Here is a 23,422-nt window from a genome sequence, read left to right as displayed (position 1 = left end):
CAGAAAAAGCTAACTTTAAAGCCAGATGGCTGCTCTAAAGAAGCCAACATATTTCCTTCTTCCAGCCAGCAGAAAAGAGCGAAAATTATTTTAGTTGTTAGCCAGCTGGACGAGACATCATATACCAGGGACTTCTCATCACAGACCCTTTGGGGGGACCAGCAAGCATTTTCTTCACTTTGCTGTAGGGGCTGAGGATATTCTGCAGCCTTGCAGCCCCTTACCATGACCAGCTGGCCTTCTTTATCGCAGGATTTTGGGTGCTTCGTAAGAAATCCATTCCTATGGAACTGTGCTGTATTTCTTTGATCTCACACTATCTCTCTAAACCCAGCTATATTAGCCATTCTGCTTTCCTCGTTTTCCAGACGGCAAGCAGTGGAGAGTAGTCTCAGATTCCACATCTGTGTAGTACAAGGCCTCTCCCGCCAGCTAGCTCTGTCACTCGTGCCCGACTTTTTATTACACAATCCCTTCTGATTGATTTTCAATGTTTTATTTTATCTTGTTAAAATACCTGTCTTTGTTTATCCTGGGTTTTGGCATTCGATTCATCCAGCGACCTTCACCTCCTCAAATGCTAATCCTACATTTCACATAGAGTTGTGATACAAAATTATTAGACATTTTCACACCAATGTCCTTGAATTGTGTCCAAAGCCGCAAGAGTTCCAGCTACAGATATAGTACAGTGGAAGGGAGCAAGCAGTAGGTATAAATTGAGATCAGGGTAGATCCTTCACCAGGAAGAACAATGGAAAGTCAGCTGATAGCAACACAACAAAACAAAGCCAGTAGATCAGTTAAAGGAGAAGAGATGTCAGGTATGGTAAGGATGGTATAGTATTAGGAAGAGAAAGATGTAGGCAGGTCCCAGGGCAGGCCTGGGAAGATACAAATGGAAGATTGCAAACGTTTTAAGAAAATGTTTTAAGATTCAGAGATGGGCATGAAAAAAGTATGGAGGTATCAGACTGGTAAGTCTGACCAGCATCTGTCCTGGAAGTCATCTGCTCAGACCATATGTAATATATGTGTGGAATGGTGGAAGTGCTTGCCATCCAACTTTGCACTTTTGCAGGGGTTTGAGTGTTGTCCCTGACAGTGATCTGTAACCATCTTTGCTAGCAGTTTTCACAGATACTTGTGATGACATCAGCAGTACCATGCTCATTCCTTTGAGCTGCTGATCACTGCTCAATAATAGCTCAAAGGTAAAAGAAAGAAAGAAAGAAAGAAAGAAAGAAAGAAAGAAAGAAAGAAAGAAAGAAAGAAAGAATACTACTAAGTGACCTGCAGGTAATATTATTTACATTTCTGACTTTTTAATATACTGACAATTCACTTTGCAAAGCCTATCATGAGTTTTGAGTGTATGCAGAAGCTAGATCCACCAGTGGAGAGAATTCAGTTGTTCTCTCTTTTGCCTGCCTGTTACGTCCCACTGTTTTCACCCTGAATTTGGACATGCAAATTATATTTGTTCACACACACACAGAGAGAGAGAGAGAGAGAGAGAGAGAGAGAGAGAGAGAGAGAGAGGACAAACACTCTAGTTTAGCAGAAAGCTTAACATCCCGCAAGGAAAACAGGGAAAGATTATTAAAACATATTACCTGTATTGGAATTGATTTTGAAATATTTTCCATCTGATAAGAGGAAATAGGAGAGCTGCGCATTTCTTCCAGAGTCCTTGTCAACTGCGGCTATTGTGCCAACCACACCTTGGGCTAACGAACTCTCCTCCATGTCAAAAAAGTAGGCATCACGCAAAAACACGGGAGAATTGTCATTTTCATCTATTACGTTAATTATCACTGATGTACTTGCATTCTGCCCTGACTTATCTGCTGTGCTAGTAACAAAGGCTCTAAAACTATGCATTTGTGTAAGTTCATAATCTAAAGGATTCCGTAGGTAGATCACACCTGCTTCTGGATCGATTCTAAATGAAGCAGAATCCATGTTATGCTCCAAGGAGTACACAACATTCCCAGGGGTACGCTGGGGATCTAACTCCCGGCCTTGGATTTGCAGAATTCTGACACCTATGGGTGCTGCTTCACTGACTTCCACCTGATACACCAAATTTTCAAAAGTCAATGTAGGGCATCCCTTATGCTCATCGATTACCACTCGTAGGATCAACAGAGAACTCAAGGGAGGACTTCCATGATCTTCTGCTGCAATGTGCACCACCGTGTGTTCATGCTGTTTATCACTATCCAAAGTTCTGGCAAGGTACAGTACCCCGAGAACGGGATCAATGGTAAAAATACTTGATCGATTGCTTACAATGGCATACCGGACTGCACCATTTAGCCCACTGTCTTTGTCCTCCGCATGAGCGATGTAAAGAGCTGCGCCAGGCACCGTGCTTCGTGATATATTAATCTGGTCAGATTCCGACACAAACACTGGAGGGTTGTCATTGACGTCAATCACGGTTATGTTGACCTGGGCGCTGCTGTAGACAGGGGAGCTTCCCAACTGTGACTGGACTGTGAGAAGGGTGTGATAATGGGCTTCATGGTCGAGCTGCTTCTTAGTGCGGATGATTCCATACTGAGGGTCAATGGAAAACCTTCCGTAGGGATCACCGGAGGAAATTCTGTAGGAAACCGTTTCCAATAAATCTGTAAAGAAGATTAAAAACAAAACACACCCCCGTGTCAAAGAAGAGGCATCCAATTTGTTAGAAGATCCACTTAGCTGAATATGCTCTAGAGCATTTGAGAAATGTATGGCACAGCAGTGCTAAGTGAGTTGAACAGTTTAAACGCCTCTCTGGATGTTTGTTTCCTAAGTTTTTGTGTTTTCTTTCCTTCTTTTTTGCTGTAATCTCTAGGGTGTAGTAGAAAAAAATGGATGCTGTGCAGACCAACTTAAAGGCACGCAGTAAGCCCATTTACGAGATCTGTATTTTCACCCCATAGGTGTGATTAAATTTTATGAAGAAATAAATATCATTTCTCACATTTAAAATTATACAGGAACTCTTTCCAACTAGGTCAGGTTGAACAGAGGAATTCCACTCTAAGCAGACATATAAACATTCCAGTATAGCCTAATTTTAAGACTCTAGTATAACTGTTGTGAGAACTAAGGGTCAAAACCTCAACCCACTGCACAAACCAGGAAGCTGTAACATATAGAGAGCACGCACAGAGTGGGGGAAGGAGAGGCTCTCAAAGCCTAGGGAAATTGACTTTTCCCAGGAAACTATGGAGAGTCAGTATCAAACCTTCCTAGGCCACTGCCACGCCACATCCTGTAAGTGTTGCAATGTATTAAGTAATTAAGGCGTTTGCTTATGTAGAGGAGAATGGCAGGATATGTGAAGCCACAGATGCATCTTTAGTCTCTCACTGTGCTTCTCAATATATATAGTGTTCAAGCTGCTTAAAAAAGAACAGGAGTCCCATGGCACCTTAAATACCCAAAAATTTATTGCTAAAAGCTGCTATTTCAGCTCAACTATTCAATTCAGTTTTAACAGGCTTGTTTGAACATAACACTAAGCCGCTGTTTAGCAGCTCAGTCTTTGCCAACCTGGTATTTTAGACTACAACTCCCATCAACCCTGACCACTAGTCATGCTGGCCTGTGATGATAGTAGTTATAGTCCAAAGCATCTGGAAGGTTCCAGATTGGGGAGTCTGATCCAGGTTTGTTTGAAAGTATAAACCCAGCCCAGCAGACTAACCATGGTTTGTTTTCTGGCATTAAACCATAGCACAAACCCACGGTTTGTTTTTTGGCTTATCAACCATGGAATTTTTTAACTATAGTTTCGTGTTTTGTTGGAAAACAGCCTTGCTTCATCATGGTTTGTTTGGACACCCTGGTCCAGTTGATTGCGAAGCCACAAAGACATGAGGCAGAAACTCAAAGAAAACTAACTGAGCTTTGGAAAAGCAAGGCATGGTTTTGTGTGCTCATCTGTGAGGCAACTTATTGTTTACTGAACGAACTGCAGCTTAGTGTTACGTGTGACTGCAGCTGTATTGTGACAGAAATTCCTTTAAACATTCAGACTCATTTCCCCCAATTTTCATATATGCCATAAAAGGTAAAGGGACCCCTGACTGTTAGGTCCAGTTGAGAATGACTCTGGGGTACCAGTGCTCATCTTGCTTTATTGGCCGAGGGAGCCAGCATACAGCTTCCGGGTCACGTGGCTAGCATGACTAAGCCACTTCTGGTGAACCAGAGCAGTGCACGGAAACACCGTTTACCTTCCCGCCGGAGCTGTGCCTATTTATCTACTTGCACTTTGACGTGCTTTCGAACTGCTAGGTTGGCAGGAGCAGGGAGTAAGCAACAGGAGCTCATCCCGTTGCAAGGATTCGAACCGCCGACCTTCTGATTGGCAAGCCCTAGGCTCTGTGGTTTAGACCACAGTGCCAACCGCTAGTATTCGAACACTAATTGTTTCAAGCAACTTTGCCTACATATAAACAGTACTCATTTTTCACTACCACAATTTCTCCTAGTCCATTAGGGAATACACACATAGGGCACATTTTGCATGCTAGTTACAGAGCTCACACATTGAGGATTCCAATAAAGCCTCCTTCCCTCCCCTCCTAAACCATGCACACATACAGCATGACAGCACATTAGGAAGCATGGAGGAAGGGGGCCTGTGAGCCTCCCCATCTCGACCTATCAATATCCTACCTTGATATGGCTGCATGACTCTCCATGCGTGCAGGTGAGGAAACAATCAATGAGCCCAGTGTACCTTGTAAAGTTTAACTCTTATAATGGGAGTACTTATTTTTTAAACATACTGTATGTATGTATGTATGTATGTATGTATACGTGTTTGTTTATATCTCTTTTAATATCGTCTCCCAAGAAACCACAAGGAAACACTCAAATGTGGGAAAATGCACTAGTTTCTTAAAGGTAAAGGGACCCCTGACCATTAGGTCCAGTCATGGCCAACTCTGGGGTTGCAGCGCTCATCTTGCTTTATTGGACGAGGAAGCCGGCGTACAGCTTCCGGGTCATGTGGCCAGCATGACTAAGCCGCTTCTGGTGAACCAGAGCAGCGCATAGAAGCGCTGTTTACCTTCCCGCCAGAGTGGTACCTATTTATCTACTTGCACTTTGATGTGCTTTCAAACTGCTAGGTTGGCAGGAGCAGGGACCAAGCAATGGGAGCTCACCCCACCGCGGGGATTCGAACCGCTGACCTTCTGATCAGCAAGCCCTAGGCTCTGTGGTTTAACCCATTAGTTTCTTACTATTACACTAATTCAAAACCTAGTTTCACATTTAGTTGTGTGCTTTTCTCCACTGAAAGAATAAAAATAACATTTAACACAATATTGGCTGCATATGTCTGTAGCCTGTAACAAATCAGGGGGTGGTGGAATCTGTCTGAATGTCTTCGAAGGCCACTTACTCAAGGGCTCCCTTGCTTTCACCGTTCCCACGGCACTTCCTTCAGGGGCATCTTCGGGGATGGAAAAAGTGTAACGTGATCTCTCAAAAACAGCAGGAGCCACAGCCGTCTGCAGGATCTTCACAGTCACAACTGCATTAACAGTGGAACCAAGGCCGCCTCCATCCCGGGCAGAAACAGCCAACAGCACACTGGTATGTTCCACGTTACTGAGAGATGCTATCAGGTAGACAGTTCCTGTAAAGAAGAAGAAAAGGTGAACAAATGGGACAAGAAAATTATCTCTCCCTGTCATTTCTGAAGTTCAGAAGTGTTAGCCACAGAACTGATGTGTACTTAAAAATAAATGTGTGTCAACAGCACCACTGCAAGAGTAGAAAAATGAATGTTCACCTATATCATTTATATATTTTGGAAGACAGTTTCTGTTTGCTGTGGATTTGGACACCTCTTGGGATAGTATGACCAAATTTCACACAATGGTTCCTGAGTTCAAGCATCAGGATAGAGTGGGGTGTTTGAATGTAGAAACAAGCCTACGGAGTAAATTTTACATTCACTGTTCTGCACACTTTTGCCTCTTGCCCAACCCACTGAAAATGGTTCTCCATCCTGGCCTAGAAGAAGGCAATCAAATCTAGCTCTGCCTACTTGCTCATGTCTTTAACAATTGTCCAGTTTATTCCAAGCCTCCTAACCATAAAAGAATCTGCAATGCAGCCTTCAGCTTCTTTGCCCTTCCAAAGAAGCCTTGCCATTATTTCCATTTTGGATATGTGAGCAGTGATTTAAATCCACTTCCTCCATTTTCCAATACCCTATCCATGGGACAAGGGTGGTGCTGTAGTCTAAACCACTGAGCCTCTTGGGCTTGCCGATCAGAAGGTTGGCGGTTCAAACCCCCGCAACGGGGTGAGCTCCCGTTGCTCTGTCCCAGCTCCTGCCAACCCAGCGGTTGGAAACATGCCAGTAGATATATAGGTACAGCTTTTTATTCCTTTTTTATTCCATCGAGGTGTTCTGTTGCACCAGAAGTGGTTTAGTCATGCTGGCCGCATGGACCCAGAAAGCTGTCTGTGAACAAACACCAGCTTCCTTGACCTGAAAGCAAGATGAGTGCCGCAACCCCATAGTCGCCTTTGACTTAACCGTCCAGGGGTCCTTTTTACCTTTTTCTCTATCCATCCACAGGGTCACATGAATGACCCTCATTCCATGCATTCCCTCAGATGGAAAAAAACACAAAATAATTTTAGAGAATCCATGTTTGTTTGTTTCGTTACAGTCCATTAAGGGATAAAGTTGTTATTAAAAACCTAGATTTCACCCATTTTCATAATCGGGACTATCAACTGCACTTCAGTATCATACCACTCACACAGATACCAAAAGGAATAAACTTCGGGGGGGAGCGGTTAATGCCAAGTTGGTGGAAACCACAGGAAGGCAGAGTGTTCTTGTGCTTGAATCCTGTTTGCGGGTTTCCCACAGGCATCTGATTGGCCACTATAAGAACAGGATGTTGGATTAGATGGGCCATTGGCCCAATCCAGTGGGCTCTTCCTATGTACTTAAGACCACAAGCATATAAAAAGCACTTTACTTTTTCTTCAGGATATCCAATATCTGTCTCATTTTGTTTAAAACATAATCATACACATATGCTTGATTCTAGGTGGTGTGTTTTCTAGCCAAACGCTCTTGCGCGTGTTTTTCACTTAATACGGTTCAAACTAATACGCTATTTCTTCTGTTTTGAGCATTATTGCAGAAGATACCGTGTTAGTGCTGTTCTGCTAACACTTGCCTAAGAGTTCACCCTGTGCTAGAATAGGCAAGTTCTCACACTTTTGTCTGTGCAAGGGAATGTGCAAGTGGAAGAACATATTTCAGCTAGGCTCTACTTGCGCAAGCAGCCCATCCATGAGTGGAGATGCCTTCAACATCTGAAAGGGCACTTCTGGAACCAACCATCTGTTATAGACTGAGGCACAGGACCAATGACTTCATTTATTAAAGTTTAGTGCAACTCAAGAAGGCAAGATGCTCACAAGTGCTTCTCTCCAACAGCAAAGCACAGCTTTTCAACAGAGAATGTAGGGCAGTAGAAGGCATGGAAATTCCATGAAGGATCAGGTGTAATGAAGAAGAAGAGGAGGAGGAGGAGGAAGCCACCCTATATGTACTCGCTGGAGATCAAAACCACTTCATATGCCTCATGCAGTCAGACCATCAGTATTTTCTATACTGACTGACAGCAGTTCCAGCATTTCAGACAGGAGTAGGAAGAATGGTGAATAACAAGATCTGACTTAACAATGTAGAATTGTTTAATCAGCTGAATGACTAATTTGGTATAAAGCGTTAAGGAGGAGAATGGAAAACAGATGAAGCAGATAAATACTTACAGACAACCAAAAGGTGCAGTTCACAAAATTTCCATTTTACACTGCCAGACCACTACAAAAACAAACTGCCTCTTGATCACTTTAAGTGTGTGTGTGTGTGTGTGTGTGTGTGTGTTTTATAGCAAACACAGAAAACAGCAAATATTGTTTACCCAGCGTGAAAAAACACTGCAGTAATTCAGCAGAGATGGAGTAAAAAACACGGCTACCTTTGCTTTTCCATGCCTTGGAGAGTAGCAGAAAAACGCCTGGGCGGCATGTGCAACAAAGGGAAGGTAAGCTGAAGAGGGACTTAGCACGTTGAGGATAACATCCCACCCCCAATATGGTACCCCCAACCAGTAGGTAATACTACCCAGTTTGGCTTCAATTGATTCTTTCACCTAGTGCACCATCCAAAACTGTAGTGGACACTACAGTACACATACTGCTAGTGTATTTGTGTCATTCTGCATCTAGTCTACTAAACCATGGAAGAGGCATGTCAGCTAAGGCACAGGTGTGCCCAATGGCTCTCTTGCTCCTGCCAAGATGTGCCCTCAACACCTACAGCCTTTGCTGCTTCTGCCACTCATTTTATAAGGGAGTCTCAGAGATCTTCTGCTGCCCTGGTTCCTAAGGTTCCCCTCTCCCCACCCCATCGACCCCTTGAAAATTGCTGAGCATCTTGGTGGAGCACTTAACTATTTTTCTGCCTGTTGCAGCAACAATAGTAACACGCTGCGTCAGATGCTGTATGTTTTTTTTATTGTATTTGTATTGCTTCTTTTATTTCTTATATATTGCATTTCATTGTACTCCATGGAATTCAAACAGCAATACAATAAAATAGATAATATGAGCAACTAAAATCAGTCTATTGAATGCAATGAATGTGCTGTCTCCCATCTTCAACTACAAATCCACAGACAGTGAACCACCTCAATGACGCTCACAGACCACTGGTGGCCCATGAACCAAAGCGTGGCACACCCTGCTCTACGGAGACTTCCACATTCACTTCAGTAGCAGAACAACTTCCATTCTGAAGGTAAGGAGAAAGCTGTGGCATATAAATAGCTCCATTTGCACATTGGTGCTAGTGAGCACATCTGTCTTGTTCATGAGGATGTTTGAAGGTGAGGGGTTTTCTTGAGCGTATAATATTGAAGGAATTAGATCTGTTAAAAAAAGATCTACATAGATCTTTCACTCAGAATGGGAAACTTATATTTCATATTCAGCTGCAAGTAATCAGAGAAACCCTATACTAATAATAGGATTACTCTCAGTGCATATATTCTTATTTTTGCAGCACCTGCTACACAGAAAATGAGATTTTACCCTATGGTACATGCACAGCCCCCGGTGTGCTTCTTTCTGGTTCAAACTGTAGGGTGGATTAGAGCGAATCAACGGAATTACCTGTAGCCTTTGTTAGGCATAGGCTTGCATTTACCTGGATACAAATCCGCTTACCTCCAGGTAAGTAACATGCTGATTGCTATACTAAGTTAAGTACTGGTAACCTGACCTTTGAGTAAATGCAGAAACCACAGCCCACATTTCCCAGCATGAGGCAAGCTGACAAATGGCTTCTACTTTGCCACCAACAATTAATACAATGAAGGGCACAGATTACCTTAGTTCTGAGCAGGCAACTCATCAGTTCCTTCCTGGTACAGAAACCAAGAATAAACTATGAGGTACACCCAAGCCATAACTGGGGAAGATTCTTCAGGTGCTTGACTGGTGGGTGAAACTCTCAGCTGGCTCACAGGGAAGGCAGATTAGCGATCCAGCCCACCCACCAGATCCCCACCCCTTGTGTAGAACTTTGATTCATTTTTACCATTCTTGCTGTTCCAGAAGAAACTAATTTACAGCATCCTCTGGCCAGCAGCCCTGTGGCTGGCTGGAAACCAAACTTACTGCAAACCTCAAATTCATCTGTGCCTGCTCTGCCCACCACCCTGCATCATGTAGCATTGCATTCTGGGCATTCAGGATTTGCTTTCAATCAGCTGCATGGTGCAAAACAGTGGCCATCTGCCTGCAGCTTCTAATTGGTTGACTTGCTTGTTCTGGCAATTTATTTAACATTTCTGATACACAGCTCTTTAACTACAGGTAACTAAAGCATGTGTAAAGTATGCATTTGTTAGTAGTCAACAGCAACAGGTAGAATGAAGTAGATCATTCAAATGGACTGGTTTACTTCTAACCATTTAAAGGTATAATTTTCCAGATTTCTAGGCTCTTTCAATTAGTAATCACCTGCAGTAGCACAAACCTGCACTGAGAGTGTTGTTGGGGGGGTTGTGTGTGTGTTTTTGAAAAAATAAGCTATTAAGAGGAAAAATATAGATTAACTATACCCAGATGGCTTCCAACTAATACGATTTGACAGCCAACTCAGACAGCAGGCAGATGGCTAAAAAGGTATGCACAGTTCGTCACCCAAACTCACCTTCAAATCTGGCAGCTGAACCAACTTAACACTCAGGCAGGTCAATGCTCATTTCCAGTGACCTATTCAGAATGAATTTTTCTCCAACCTGCCTATTTATCTGATCTATGAACTAAGAATTAAGTACAAAAACTTCAGTCTCTTGAGAAACATGAGTCAGTGATGCACAAAGCCTTTAATCCAGTTCTGTTATTATGCTGCTTTGCTGTACTGTTTTTTAGCGTTGCAATTTATTAATGCTTTAATTACTGATTGTATATTTTATGTTGTACATCACCGGAAGGGCAGCTTATCTTGGTTTACTGGATTTTTGCTGCCTGTTACCTTTACGACCTTATGCACTGGATTGTCTAAGGCCGCTTTTCCTGATGGTAACCACAGCAACACATAGAAAAAGGCTGGACAAAGAATACAGAACAGAAGCTTTTTGTGTTCTTGAATGTTACGAAAATCCTGCTTTACCTCTCTTTCTTATGGCAGACACAACCCAGTAAGATAGTTCCGTTCAGACAACAAGCCAAACTCATGGTTAAGGAAGCTCATCTACCTATTAGCATATTGGTTTGCACACCATAAATAGGAGTTCTCAGTTGGTAAATTATGGTTTGTGTTAACTATAGTTTGACTGATGTCTGAACTGGCAGACCAAGGGGATCCACAGATTAGCGATCATGTAGATGCTTTGTATAGTGGTACCTTGGGTTAAGAACTTAATTTGTTCTGGAGGTCCGTTCTTAAACTGAAACCGTTCTTAACCTGAGGTACCACTTTAGCTAATGGGGCCTCCCGCTGCTGCCACAGCACCACTGCTGCACGATTTCTGTTCTCATCCTAAAGCAAAGTTTTTAACTCGAGGTACTATTTCTGGGTTAGTGGAATCTGTAACCTGAAGCGTCTGTAACCCAAGGTACCACTGTACACCAAATGTACTGGGTTCAATCCCTGGCATTCCTACTAAAAGGCACAGGTAACAAGTGATGGGAAATGTCTCTGAGACGCTGAGGAGCTGCTGCCTGACTAGACAATACTGGGCTAGATAGATGGACCAATAGCCTGACTCAACAAAAACACTTTTGTTATTCCTATATACAGACAATGTTCCAACTCTGTAGGCTACTGAGTCAAGTGGTTGGAGTGCTGTGTAGACACAAATTTAAAGTTGACAAGTGGTACTAAGCCTCTATAGTTGGAAGCTCATATCATGGTTTGGCATGATGTCCAAATTTAATCATAAAAGAATGGAATATGTACATCAAAATATTAAATCATCTCACGCATTTGTAGTAATTGATATACAGTGGTACCTCTAGTTACAAACTAAATTCGTTCTGGAGGTCCGTTCTTAACCTGAAACTGTTCTTAACTAGAGGCATACTTTCTCATCCTGGGGCCTCTTGCTGCCGATGGGCCGCCGGCACACAATTTCCGTTCTCATCCTGGGGCAAAGTTCTCAACTCAAGATAACTCTTCCAGGTTAGCGGAGTTTGAAACCTGAAGAGTTTGTAACCTGAGGCGTTTGTAACTCAAGGTACCACTTTATGGATCAATCCCAGCAATTTCTATACGAAAGGTCCAATGCTTTTCCTTCCACCTATCTCAGGAGTCATTGGCCTCTATGTGAAACATTCCTTGAACTGGCTACTTTATGTATTCACTTATTTATTTAAAATAATGTATGCTGTCATTCCAGGGCAGATTGCATAACAATTAAACGATAGAAAACAAAATACTGAAAACTTAAACAGCAATTAAAATAATCACATTTTTAAAGGCCGAAAGCATCAAAAAAGTTTTACCTGATGGCAAAAGGAAGAGAGCCTCCCTGGGGAAGGAATTCCACAAACAGGGTGCCACCACCAAGAAGGCTCTCCTCCAATCATAACCCACTTAATTTAGACAGAAGGAGCCCTCCAGACAGCTTCTGAAGAATATACCAGTGATCCTAATTCACAGGTAGGCTGTTGTGGAAGCAGCTGCTCTTCAGGTAACTGAGCCCTGAGTCACGTGAAGCTTTAAAGGTAGGCACCAAAACTCTGAATTGTGTTTGGAAGAAAACCACTCTCCAGTGAAATTCTTTGAACATTGGTGAGATGCGTTCCTAATCACCAGTCTCACTTGGCTACCTGCATTCTGAAGCAACTGCAGTTTCCAGAGAGTCATCAAAGGCATCTATTTTTGAATAGGAGATGCCAATCTGGAAACTACCAACATTTGTTCTTACTGCTTAACATTTGATATTAACATACTTAATATTAGTATAACTGTGCTTGGATTCAGGAAAACTGCAAAATGGAGGAAACACACAGATATTAAAGTCATAAGGATGATGCAAACCTTGTTTTAATGTGTAGTGTTTTATTATGTTTTGATATATGTTGGAAGTTGTACAGAGTGGCTGGGCCAACCCAGCCAGATGGATGGAGTACAAATAATAAAATGTTGTTGTTGTTGTTGTTCAGCGATACAAATGCAGTGTCGCATAATTTGCTCCATGCTTAGAGAAGGGAGAGAGAGAGAGCGCAAAATCATTCTTGAGGAATCCTAAGCTAACAGAAAGAAGGGTAGCAGTACACATTTTCTGAAGGGTTTTGAGCTGTGATTTGCTCAGTCAGTTAGGCGAGCTATTGGATCATCAGAACAAGTCCCCATCCTCCAAGGTGCTCAGTTACTGGGTCAGGTTCTAGCCAGTACTCAATGAATAACTCATACACAAAAGTGCTTTGGATTAGTTCCAGAAACCTCTACTGCAAATTCCCCCCTGAGCCATTTTAAACCCTAATTGTTCCCAGTATTCTCCATACCTGAAAGTTCCACTCAATCTTACTTAGGTTAAATTCTGTGGTGCTTTTTAACAGAGGCATGAATCCATTAGTGGCTAAGTTCAGACCACGAATAGGATTTCCGTTACTGAACAGCTAGTTCTCAAAAGGTCAAAGCCAAACGCATTAACCTACTCCCATTTACTTTCAGTGGTCTCAATGTGCTATCAATTACTTATGCAGATTGGACAAAAAACTAAGGAAGGCTTTCTTCAAAAGGATGTGGTTTCTGAATGTTCCAAAATAAACGATTTCAATCTCACAATCTGTCTTTACTCATGTCAACCCTTTCATGTGTGCATTGATTTTGCTTTATTACACACCATATAAAAATGCCATGTGCAGTTTAGAAATTAAAATGGATTAATTCTTCCTGTAATAAAGTGTAAGACGAAATCACATTCGCAGTCAAATTGGGATTAAAAAAAGAAAATACACAATCCAATGTTATTTTACTGCTGCATTTGTCAAAACCTGTGACAGAATATGTCTTCTACACCAAATGTTTGCTTTTCTAAGCAGAGCCAATGATACCAGCCACTACGACTGAGGTAAACCATGATGGGCCACAAATAATAGCTTATATCCAGAATGTTTTACCACTTTAAACACCAAAACCTGTCCTGAAGCAAGCTCTTCTGAAATGATTTCAGAAATCCAAGCTGGAACAAGCAACAAGCTGCATGTTACATGGAAGCAGTCATGACCCACATGCAGGAATTTCCAAGCAAGTTAAATGCTTTACTGGAGAAGATTAGCTACAAAGATAAACAAAGGAATCACTCAAAATATCTTTGCCATATTCATGGATGCACTCTTCATATTCTGTGTGTACTTTCACAAGCTCATCTTTAGCATATGTTACGATTTCAGCAGACCAACTGTCTCCTCACAAAACCCAGGGAAAATCCATTTATATGCTACATAAATGCATAGGGAGAACATGATTTTTCACTTGATGAAGAAACAATGTTCAATAGGACATGGTGGAGGTCGGGTGGGTGAGGAGAGACAGCACCTTGAAGACAGACTTCATCCAACACAGAATTTAACTTGCTTAACCCCACTGAAACTGACAAGCACACCTAATTCTGCGTTGGGTTTAGGCCTAAAGTCACACTCCTATGCACACTTAACTGGAAGGAAGCCTTGTAGAAAGCAGCAGTAACAGAAGAGTAAGCACTGTAACAAGATTTATTAAAGCCCAGGTTTTCACGGTCTAGGTTCCTCTTCATGAAAGGCATTCTACTGAAATACATTCCATGTCATTTGAAATAGTCAATTAAGGCGGTGTTAAATACTGACATTGTCTTCAGTGGGAGGGTAGTGCGGAGTGGGTTGTTCTCACAAAAAGTGTATATTCCAAAGACATCATTGGATACGAACACTAAGCGTGGAATTCCATGTAGCGATATGGTCCCATCAGAGACCATTTCAGCTTGCCCAGAAAAACCATCAGCCCTCTCCTCCCTTTGTGCAGTGTTCTGGGAGTTATCCTGATCTGTACCAGCAAAATATGACTTTAAATTGTGGGTCTCATGCACCTTGTATCATACCTGTAGATGTATCCACTGTGAACAGGGAAGAGAAGTCGCCCGGCAGCAATTCGTAAGTCACAACTCCATATATTCCAGAATCTTTGTCCGTAGCAACAACACTGATTATTTCTGTTCCTGGCTGTGTATGACTGCTGATGCTTGTCGTGTAAGCCGCTGGGTCGAAGACAGGGTGATTGTCATTAATGTCTTCTATCTCTATGCGGACGAAAGCTTGAGCACTCAGGCCACCCTATTGAATGAATCACAACAAATGCCAAGTCAAATCGTCAGTTATAACAAAGCACTGAAGACATGAATGCAATTAGACCTGTTTCACCTTGCTGGAGCTCAGCCAATCCCAAGATAGCCAAAGGTAAAGTGTACAGACTTAAAGGACCTCTGGGTAGCAATGTAATGTAACTGAACAGTATAAAAATTATACAGCTGTTTACTTTAATGTATCTTGTCACTAAAGAAGCCATCATAACCACTTGTTAATTTCAAGTTACTCTGAGTTCTGATCATGCTGTACTTTCTAGATCAACTGGCTGGGGGCTATTTCAGCTACATCAAAGGAAGTCACACATCTCATCTCCAGAGCAGTAGAGGAGGAAAGGGTACTGGGGGACTTGGTGATGTCAAAGCACTTGGAGTTCTCTGGAAGCACCGAGCCAAAGGAAAGACCAACCCTCTTCCTCAGCTTGAAGCTGGAGCTGAGGCTCGTTTTCACACGGGCAAAATTCAAAGGAAGGAAGAACTGAAAATATACATTTTTAAATTATTTCTCTGCATCCCTTTCAGTTTGAAGGTCACTTTGTTACTTTAGGAACATAACAAGTACTATGCATAACTAGATAACCAGTAATTTATCATGTCTGGTAGATTTAAATTTGTTCAGATAATAATTATAAATTTTATTTACTTTTTTTCTTTCTTTGATAGAGTCAGAACTAGTAGCTGCTTTACTGAAAGGATCCTAACATATATATTTTTTCATTTTTACAGTTTATTAGTAGGCAGAAAAAACATCATTGTAGTGTGTATATATATATATATATATTCTGAAAATATATATATCTCCTTCAGTCCTTCACTGTGTCAAGCAGACATAAAGCTCTCATCTCCATAAGAAGATCATAGCAAGTACAGCTAGAACCCACATTTATAATGCAGGAACTTGGAGGACACACCAATCAATTTTCCTGCCACATGGGGAATGGACAGAGATTCTCTCTCTTGCAGTTCAATATCAATTAACAGTAAGTTTGCAAACCTAAGCGGCCAGCCACTCATAAAATCAATAAATTATACCATTGCTTATTTGGGAATGTCCCTTATCGCAATTCACTAGATACTTCATCTCTGCCATGGACAGTGACAGCCAATCAAGTTTTGACTCTGTCACGATCTTGCATCATTCCTGCTTCAAAACTCTTTGATATACACAAAGAGTCGTTTCTCCTACAGATGTCAATTTGGAAGTAAGACTGACTATGTTAAATAGCCTTGCAGGAGTGTTTAGGATTGCTGCCTAACTGCTGTAAGAGACTAGAGTTCTACCATCCTCAGATACACAGTTCTTCTACAACTTGGCATCGGGGTTCTGCTACAACAGCTGAAACTGCTTCTCATTACTCTCAACCATGAACCTCTGCCCTGCTACTCAAGCAGAGGACTTCATACAAAATCTATTGTATAAAGCAACATCACCCAGAAAATTATACTGGGTCTTTTGTTTATTGTTTGCACATCTTGAGCAGTGATTGCTGTGGAGTTGAAGCATCCATCAACATTATTTCTCAATGAGCCTTTCATTTCTCCCAAGAATAGCTCATATGGCTGTATAGTCTATTTAGGCTGGCACCGAGATTGTCATGCTGCAGTTACAAGACAGCATCATGAAATGCCTGGGAAGAAATAAAGGGAATTAATGTACAATGAAGGCAACTTGAGTATGTGCATGCTATGAATATATTTGGTGCTGGGCTTCACAGAAAAGTTTGTTTCACATGTGAAGGAAGAAGGAAAACAATGTCATTTCCTTTCCCCCAAAAGAAGTGACTGCTACTGCTAAAAGCCTAATTCTTGGGAGTTGTAAACCTTTCCCATCATCACTAGTCAGATGCAGTGCTTTACATTGCTGGTCCAAAGTGTATGGTGTTTGCTTTTCCAGATGATTTTTGGAGTTGGGAATGGGATGAAAAACGATGCCAAAGAAAGAAATGTGTTTTCAGGAGAATGGGTGAATGCAAGACTCCTCAAGTCTAGAAACCAAAAGCCAGTAGAGCCTACACAATTCCACATCCAAATGTTTGTCCACTTCTTTCACACAAAGACTCAGCAAACTATTAATTAATGAAAATGTAGGAAACACCTTAAAGACACATGGTCACTTCAACCTATCCGATTGCAGCATGTGAATTCCCACCTCCTACTGATTAGTCTACTGCGCTCCCTAGAAACACCTTGCCAGAATCCAGATTGCCAGATTCTCTTTGGCTTTTATGCCATCGGTGAAGAGTAAAAGCCTGGCTCTGTTCCTAAAAAAACAAGGTCAGTGTCCATTTGCTCTCAATTGCAAGCTGCTTGGAAATGTCAGTAACCAAATGTTAGTTATCCTGATAAGGAAAATGTAGCTAGTTAATTACGGTATGTGTTTTATGTTCTTTTAAAAGAAACTTTCCGTTTTTAAATCTCTCTGCTAAATGCTTAAATATATGTACTTAAATGGAACTCAGGGGTGATTAAGTCCTTTTGCAAGGTCTAACAAGGTTTCACAAACTTTCAAAGGAAACCCTGTGAAAAAGTATGTCTTTCTCCATAAGTTTAAACCATAAATATGAATTGTCCACTGCTCCACACTAAGGAATAAGTGGTGAACCTTAATAGCTCCACAGGTCCTTATCAAGATCAGTGTTGCAGGCCAAATTTGGCAGGTGTGCAGAGCTGCCCACCTGTTGATTGCTTGATGTTATTATGTCTCTATGGTGTCACACAAATGACAGTAGGTTTGTCCCACACACCTGTCAAAATCCCCTGCAGAAGTCCCACGAACTCACTGCTACTGAGGTAAATCCTTACATAATACAGCTGACCTAGGGAACTCCCTGTTGCCAGATGTAGTCACAGAAAGTGGCCTGGTTCACATGTAACCCTAAGCTATGGTTTATAAACAATGGCTCACTAAACTATATTTAAAGTTGCACGACTGCATTGATACAACTGATCTAGGTTACCAGATGTAGTGACAAACAGTGAGTATTACCTTCACACCTGACAAACAACAAATGGCTGCTAACGTGGAATTATCCAAGTGTGAAACTTACCCCATCTACCGCTTTCACCAGGAGATCATATGTGGATGGGTCTTCTTCCCTGTCAATGTCCTGTGAGACACATATGTGGCCGCTGCTGGGGTCAATCTGGAACGCTTTTGATTTTTCATAGTTATGGAATCCATCATATAGAAAATACTCAATATGCCCAAAATTCCCTGAATCTCTGTCTGTAGCCTTGACCTGCAGTAGCACAACGAATAAAAATCCATTAATTATTTCATTATTATTGATAGATCCAACAAATTCATTGTTTTTCAAATAAGATGTATATTTTTTCCATCATGACTTAGTCTGCAATCCTATATATACTTATTATGGTCCAAGTCTTGCTGAACCCAATAGGACTTCTTTCCTGAATAGGTATGTCTAAGATTACACTGTTTATTTTCAAAAGTATCATGATGAAAATTTGAACAGTGCTCTAGTACTGAGACTGAAAAGACTACCATTTACAGGCCTAGGCTGGCTGAATGGTATACAGTCTTGCTTGGCAAGGTCCCGGACCCCGCAGTTCCCCTCAGAAATAAACACAAGTATGTTGGGTTAATGGGATAAATTAGGCCACCACTTTATTGGTTACAGATGTGAGCGGTTTGGCTTAGGCATTTAGGTGAAGCCAGACTATATCCTGACTCTCCTGCCTGTTTGCAAGAAGTCTTTCAAGGGTCAACCACCGATAGGGGGAGCCCTATGATATACATCAATTAAGAGCATCCCCCAGGGTCACTGATGGGGTCATGGCATGGCCCTAGCCCATGCCCAGGCTTTGGACAGGAACCACACCCCAGGATCCCTTTAATGGGATACCCTTTACAAAGAGGGGCAGGTGGAGGCAACAACCTCCCCTCTGTAGATTAAACGGCAAGTGGTCACACCCCCGGCTAACCCGATTGGTCAGCTGGGGGGCATGACACAATCGGGAGCCCTAATGATGTGGGCAGCATCCCTCCACCCACTCCTGGGTCACTGTGAGGTCCTGGATGTCTGCCAGCAATGCCACACCCCCAGGGAATGGGAGCGGTCATAGCAGAGCAGTGCATGTTGCTTGGGGTAAGGCAATCTAGACAGTCAGCTTCCCTTTCACTCCCCAATACACAAGGAAGTGTCTGGAAGGGAGAAGGGAGAGAGAGATTTCCTCAAGTTGTTGGCATAAAACTGAAGGATTTACCTTAATAACTATAATAGTGCAACTAGAGGAATGCTTCTTAGTTATTCCACAAGGCACACCATCAGCTGTGTTACTCTTCCATGCTCTCTCTCCATTCTTATGTGCTGTAATCTTTATCTCTTAAAATCATTAATACCTAAAAGAAGCTTAGGGGCACATGCAGTTACACAGAAGCAGTTAATAACTATGCTAAAGCTCAGGCACATTAATGGCAAATCGTTTAATAATTAAGATTATAAATGATAATTTCTATAGCACTTTTTGGCATACAAACTCAAGGTAGGAAATAATGGATATATGTGTGCCCATTGATTACTCTTAATTCCTCACTGCAGTCCTTGAAATGCAATTAACTAATCTTCTACTAGATCCCTCTCCATTAGGAAGGGCTGATAGCCACTGTTAGGAAAAGCACGTGGAGAAAAGCATGTGGTAAAGTCAACCAGCATTAACACTATACCACTCCCGAATGCAGACAAGAAGTGCATGTTTGATGGAAGAAAACATGTTATGGAGACGGTGAAGGGAAGACACTTCTTCCCAGCACATTCCTGGTATACCACATGGGGGTGGGGGGTTGACACAAGAGGACATTAATTCAGAAATGGTAAAGATCAGGGGTCAGCAAATTTTTCAGCACGGGGCCAGTCCACTGTCCCTCAGACCTTGTGGGGGGCCGGACTATATTTTTTTGGGGGGGAGGGGGAATGAACGAATTCCTATGCGCCACAAATAACCAAGAGATGCATTTTAAATAAAATCACACATTCTACTCATGTAAAAACGTGCTAATTCCAGGATCGTCCACGGGCCGTATTTAGAAGGTGATTGGGCAGGATCTGGCCTACCCATGGTATAGATCTAAAGAGATATTTAGCTACATGCAATTGCCAAAATCAAGAGTGTGCTACTCCCTGACTGCAGCAATTGCATGCACCAATGTACACATGTCCTTCAGGTTCACACCAATATATATGGGACCCTGAATGTGTGGAGGGTAACCTGTCCCACCAACATACCAGGATTTAGAACTGAAATTACTAAACAGCAAAATGGTCAATGAAATACTCCTCAGGAAGCTTTTGCAGCTATGCATAAAACTTTAGACCTGAGCTACTTTTTCTGACTTTTAAAACCATAGAGATAAACTATGAACCCTTTCTAATATCCCGCCATTGCAGCTCTTTCAAAAGTGTCCAAAGCTTAACTTAGTACAACTCTCCAGAGGTTCATTCTGAAACTCCTACTCTTTTAAGGTATGAAATCTCCATCTTCTGAAAGGAGAACTTCCCTCCTAAAACTGCTGTGAAGATAAATGAAGTAAGAAGTTCCATACATTATATAAAAATAATGTAATAAATATTGTGATACTTTCTGTCTGCAGTATAACAGATGGCAACTCACAGTAAGACTACTGTATGCTTATCAGCTTACTTTCCAATTAACTGCATTTGAAATATTGTCTCTAAAACACACTACAAAAGGCATGCCATCGACGAGGAAATTAATATAGTTATGCAACCTTTTGCATGTTACAAATTAGTGTTTTATTATGCATTGAAAGGAATAAACAAATCCATACGCATACAGTTTTCTCAAAAATGGGAAAACTACCTTTTAGGTATCTTAAGGGAAATGTAGAGTGGTTAATGTGCATAACAATGGCCATTGTGCATATTCCCCTGCACACATGTAATTCCTCAGCTAGAGAAATCTCCCCTCCTCTGTGAATGGCATTGCAACTGACCTCATGCTGCTATTAAGCTTTTACCTTAGCTTAGCTTAATAAGGGCGTGGAAAAAGCAAGAGTTCACCACTAAGGAAATACTGAGAAGATTACCCCCCCCCCCCCGTGTACTTTAGGTTAACCAGAACTAGCAAACCCCTGGTTCCAAGTTCAGAATAGCTGAACCAGATTAGAATCCTTCAGTACATCCATAAGCATCCACCCCAAATCTTAGCTGCCGCCACCCCAACCAAAAAACGGCTCCAACAACATGGAAGAACTGGTTTAGAAGACAACTTCTGAAGTCACCACCTTGCTAGAGACTTCCATGGAGGTAGAAGACCTTCAAGAGGAACAATACCTCCACCCTCTGTGTGCCTCAAGAGGTTTCCTGGACCTTATCCTCTGCTTCAAATGACCTTCTTAAAGATCAATTGCAGCTTGGGAGAGCACTGTCTGCTGTCATATAGTAAGTATATTTTCCAGGCTGGCTATGCAGCCCCTTCAATTCTGAGCAGTTTTCTCCTTTGGCTCCAGGCCAGCACTGAAGCAACGCTCCAAGCTCTCTACTTAACAGCTGGTCTTACATCTGACTATCTTGCATCCAGCCACACTGTGAGCTGTCAGCAGACCTCACCACATGCTTATTACCCTGAACTCTTGCATGTTTTGCTATTACACCACTGGGGGCTTCAGCCTGGAGCAAGAGAGGAAGTATTAAAAGTGGCATGAGTCTTGTTGAATACAACCAGAAAGTTCATGGCTGTTAGAGGATAACTAATCCATGTTAAGTGATCTTGAGTTTGGTCTCAATAATAAATTACTGTACTGTGGTCAACACAAGAGGAAATGAAGGGCAGGCTTGTAGGTGTATGGGCAATAGAGCAGAAAAGTCAACTGCACTTTGAGAAGTGGGGGGAAGATGGATTCTATCACATACCTTTCATCTAAACGTTTTGGACAAGGATGGAAGTATTGTATTGCAGGAAAATAATGGGGTTAAACTCAAGGTTTCCCTTTCAGCTGGGCAGGGGGTGGGAGGAAGAGAATGAGAATGAAATATATAAAGTACAGACACTCAAGTTACATTTCTAAGTTAAGTTTGCCACACCAGTGTTTGCCCCAAGTCCGACCCTTAAAATAACAGAACCAAGAAGTTGCCTGCTGGAAAAATAACTTTATTCTGCTAACTTTTAGTACCGTAGTTTGTCCCACATTTTGCACAATATATTTGGACAGACAATAGCTCGGTGGAAGGATAGAATTATATTCTGTATGCTTATACCGCACTAGCCTATATATACCCAGATGTCAATGCTTTAAATAGCTACATAAATATATTATAATTTTGCCTGTTTTCAATTATGCATGAAGCCTTTGAACTATAATATTTTACAGTAATGACTCCAGAGTCACTGCTTTATTGTCTTAGGCAACAGGGTGAGTGCAGACATAATCCTCTTAACCATTCTTAAGAGACTGGAAGCAGGTCATGGTATCACATGCTTTATATATGGGCTGCATTGCATAGAAGGCCACATCCTGGCTATATGGCTGGACAGGCTGTTTTGTGCTCCTTTGACAACATTCAGATACAAAACTGAATCATGGATATGTGTTAAAACAACATGCTACAGCAAGACTAGAGCTCACACAATTCACCCTTCCCTTTTCGCACGTGAGGAGTGGAAACTGAACACTACTGACTGCAGGTTCGAACAAATAGCAGTTTTCTATTGCTTCTGATTAGAGAAAACTGATGTAGCAACCATCAGTAGTTAACAAACAAGAATCTCACATGTGGTACAAACTAGTTTTCCCACATAGAAAAAAAAATTAAAGAGCAGTAAATCAAATAGAAAGTACCCACAGGGTACTTAACACAAACTCTATTGTCAATACACATCAAAAGGCATGGATAAACAATCAAGTCATCAGTTGGCATTTAAATGATTTGACCATCTGGAAATTTCCTGGGAGGGCATTTCACAAGTGGGGTGGCACCACAGAAAGTGTTTTTTCTCTCTCTCAAGTACCCCCCCCCCCATGCAAGCAGATCACCTCCTGCAGAACGTAAGACTTGGGAGACTGGTATTGGAAGAGATGCACTAACAGATACTTGGGTCGCAAACTTTTTAGGGCTAAGAGCAATACCTTGAAGTGGGTCCAGTACTAGTGTAAGAGCACAACATCTGTATTGTGGTGAAGCAGTCATCTGCATTGTTCTTTGAAATGTGGCTAAGTATCAGCAAATGTAAGTGCTGACACTTTTCCAATATGATGACCACTTGCTTTAGTTTAGAAGTGCTACAGACTTACAAACCACTGCAGGACAAACGTGTAAAAGCAACATATGGCTCCCTTTAATCACGTTTTCCTCCTTGGCATTCCTTTAAAAAAAAAAAAGGCAGAACTGGATTTTGTTTCTTACAAACACCAGTGTGGCTGCTGAAGTTAATTAGGACAATTAGAATGTTTTGCTTAAAAGAACTGAAGCCATTATTGCATTTAGAGAGTGATACACAATACACTATAGCTAATCATGTGTAAATTATAAGCA

At 41.7% G+C, this 23,422-nt stretch overlaps 1 protein-coding gene across 1 annotated transcript in view; it reads right to left on the bottom strand.

The window, feature by feature from the left end:
• DCHS2 (dachsous cadherin-related 2) overlaps nt 1-23,422 on the bottom strand; it is a 102,663-nt gene that overhangs the window by 35,275 nt on the left and 43,966 nt on the right. Inside the window, exons 2-5 of the mRNA XM_083755162.1 lie at nt 17,957-18,148; nt 14,649-14,880; nt 5,417-5,653; nt 1,617-2,636 (exon numbers count right to left, since the gene is read on the bottom strand). Coding sequence (XP_083611288.1) covers nt 1,617-2,636; nt 5,417-5,653; nt 14,649-14,880; nt 17,957-18,148 — 1,681 coding nt within the window. The remainder of the gene's footprint in view (nt 1-1,616; nt 2,637-5,416; nt 5,654-14,648; nt 14,881-17,956; nt 18,149-23,422) is intronic.

The sequence above is a fragment of the Podarcis gaigeae genome, assembly GCF_964106915.1.
Source record: "Podarcis gaigeae genome assembly, chromosome: 9".
In the NCBI taxonomy this organism is placed as follows: Eukaryota; Metazoa; Chordata; class Lepidosauria; order Squamata; family Lacertidae; genus Podarcis; species Podarcis gaigeae.
The sequence above is the reverse complement of the archived record's forward strand: the minus strand, read 5'-3'. Positions and strand labels throughout refer to the sequence as shown.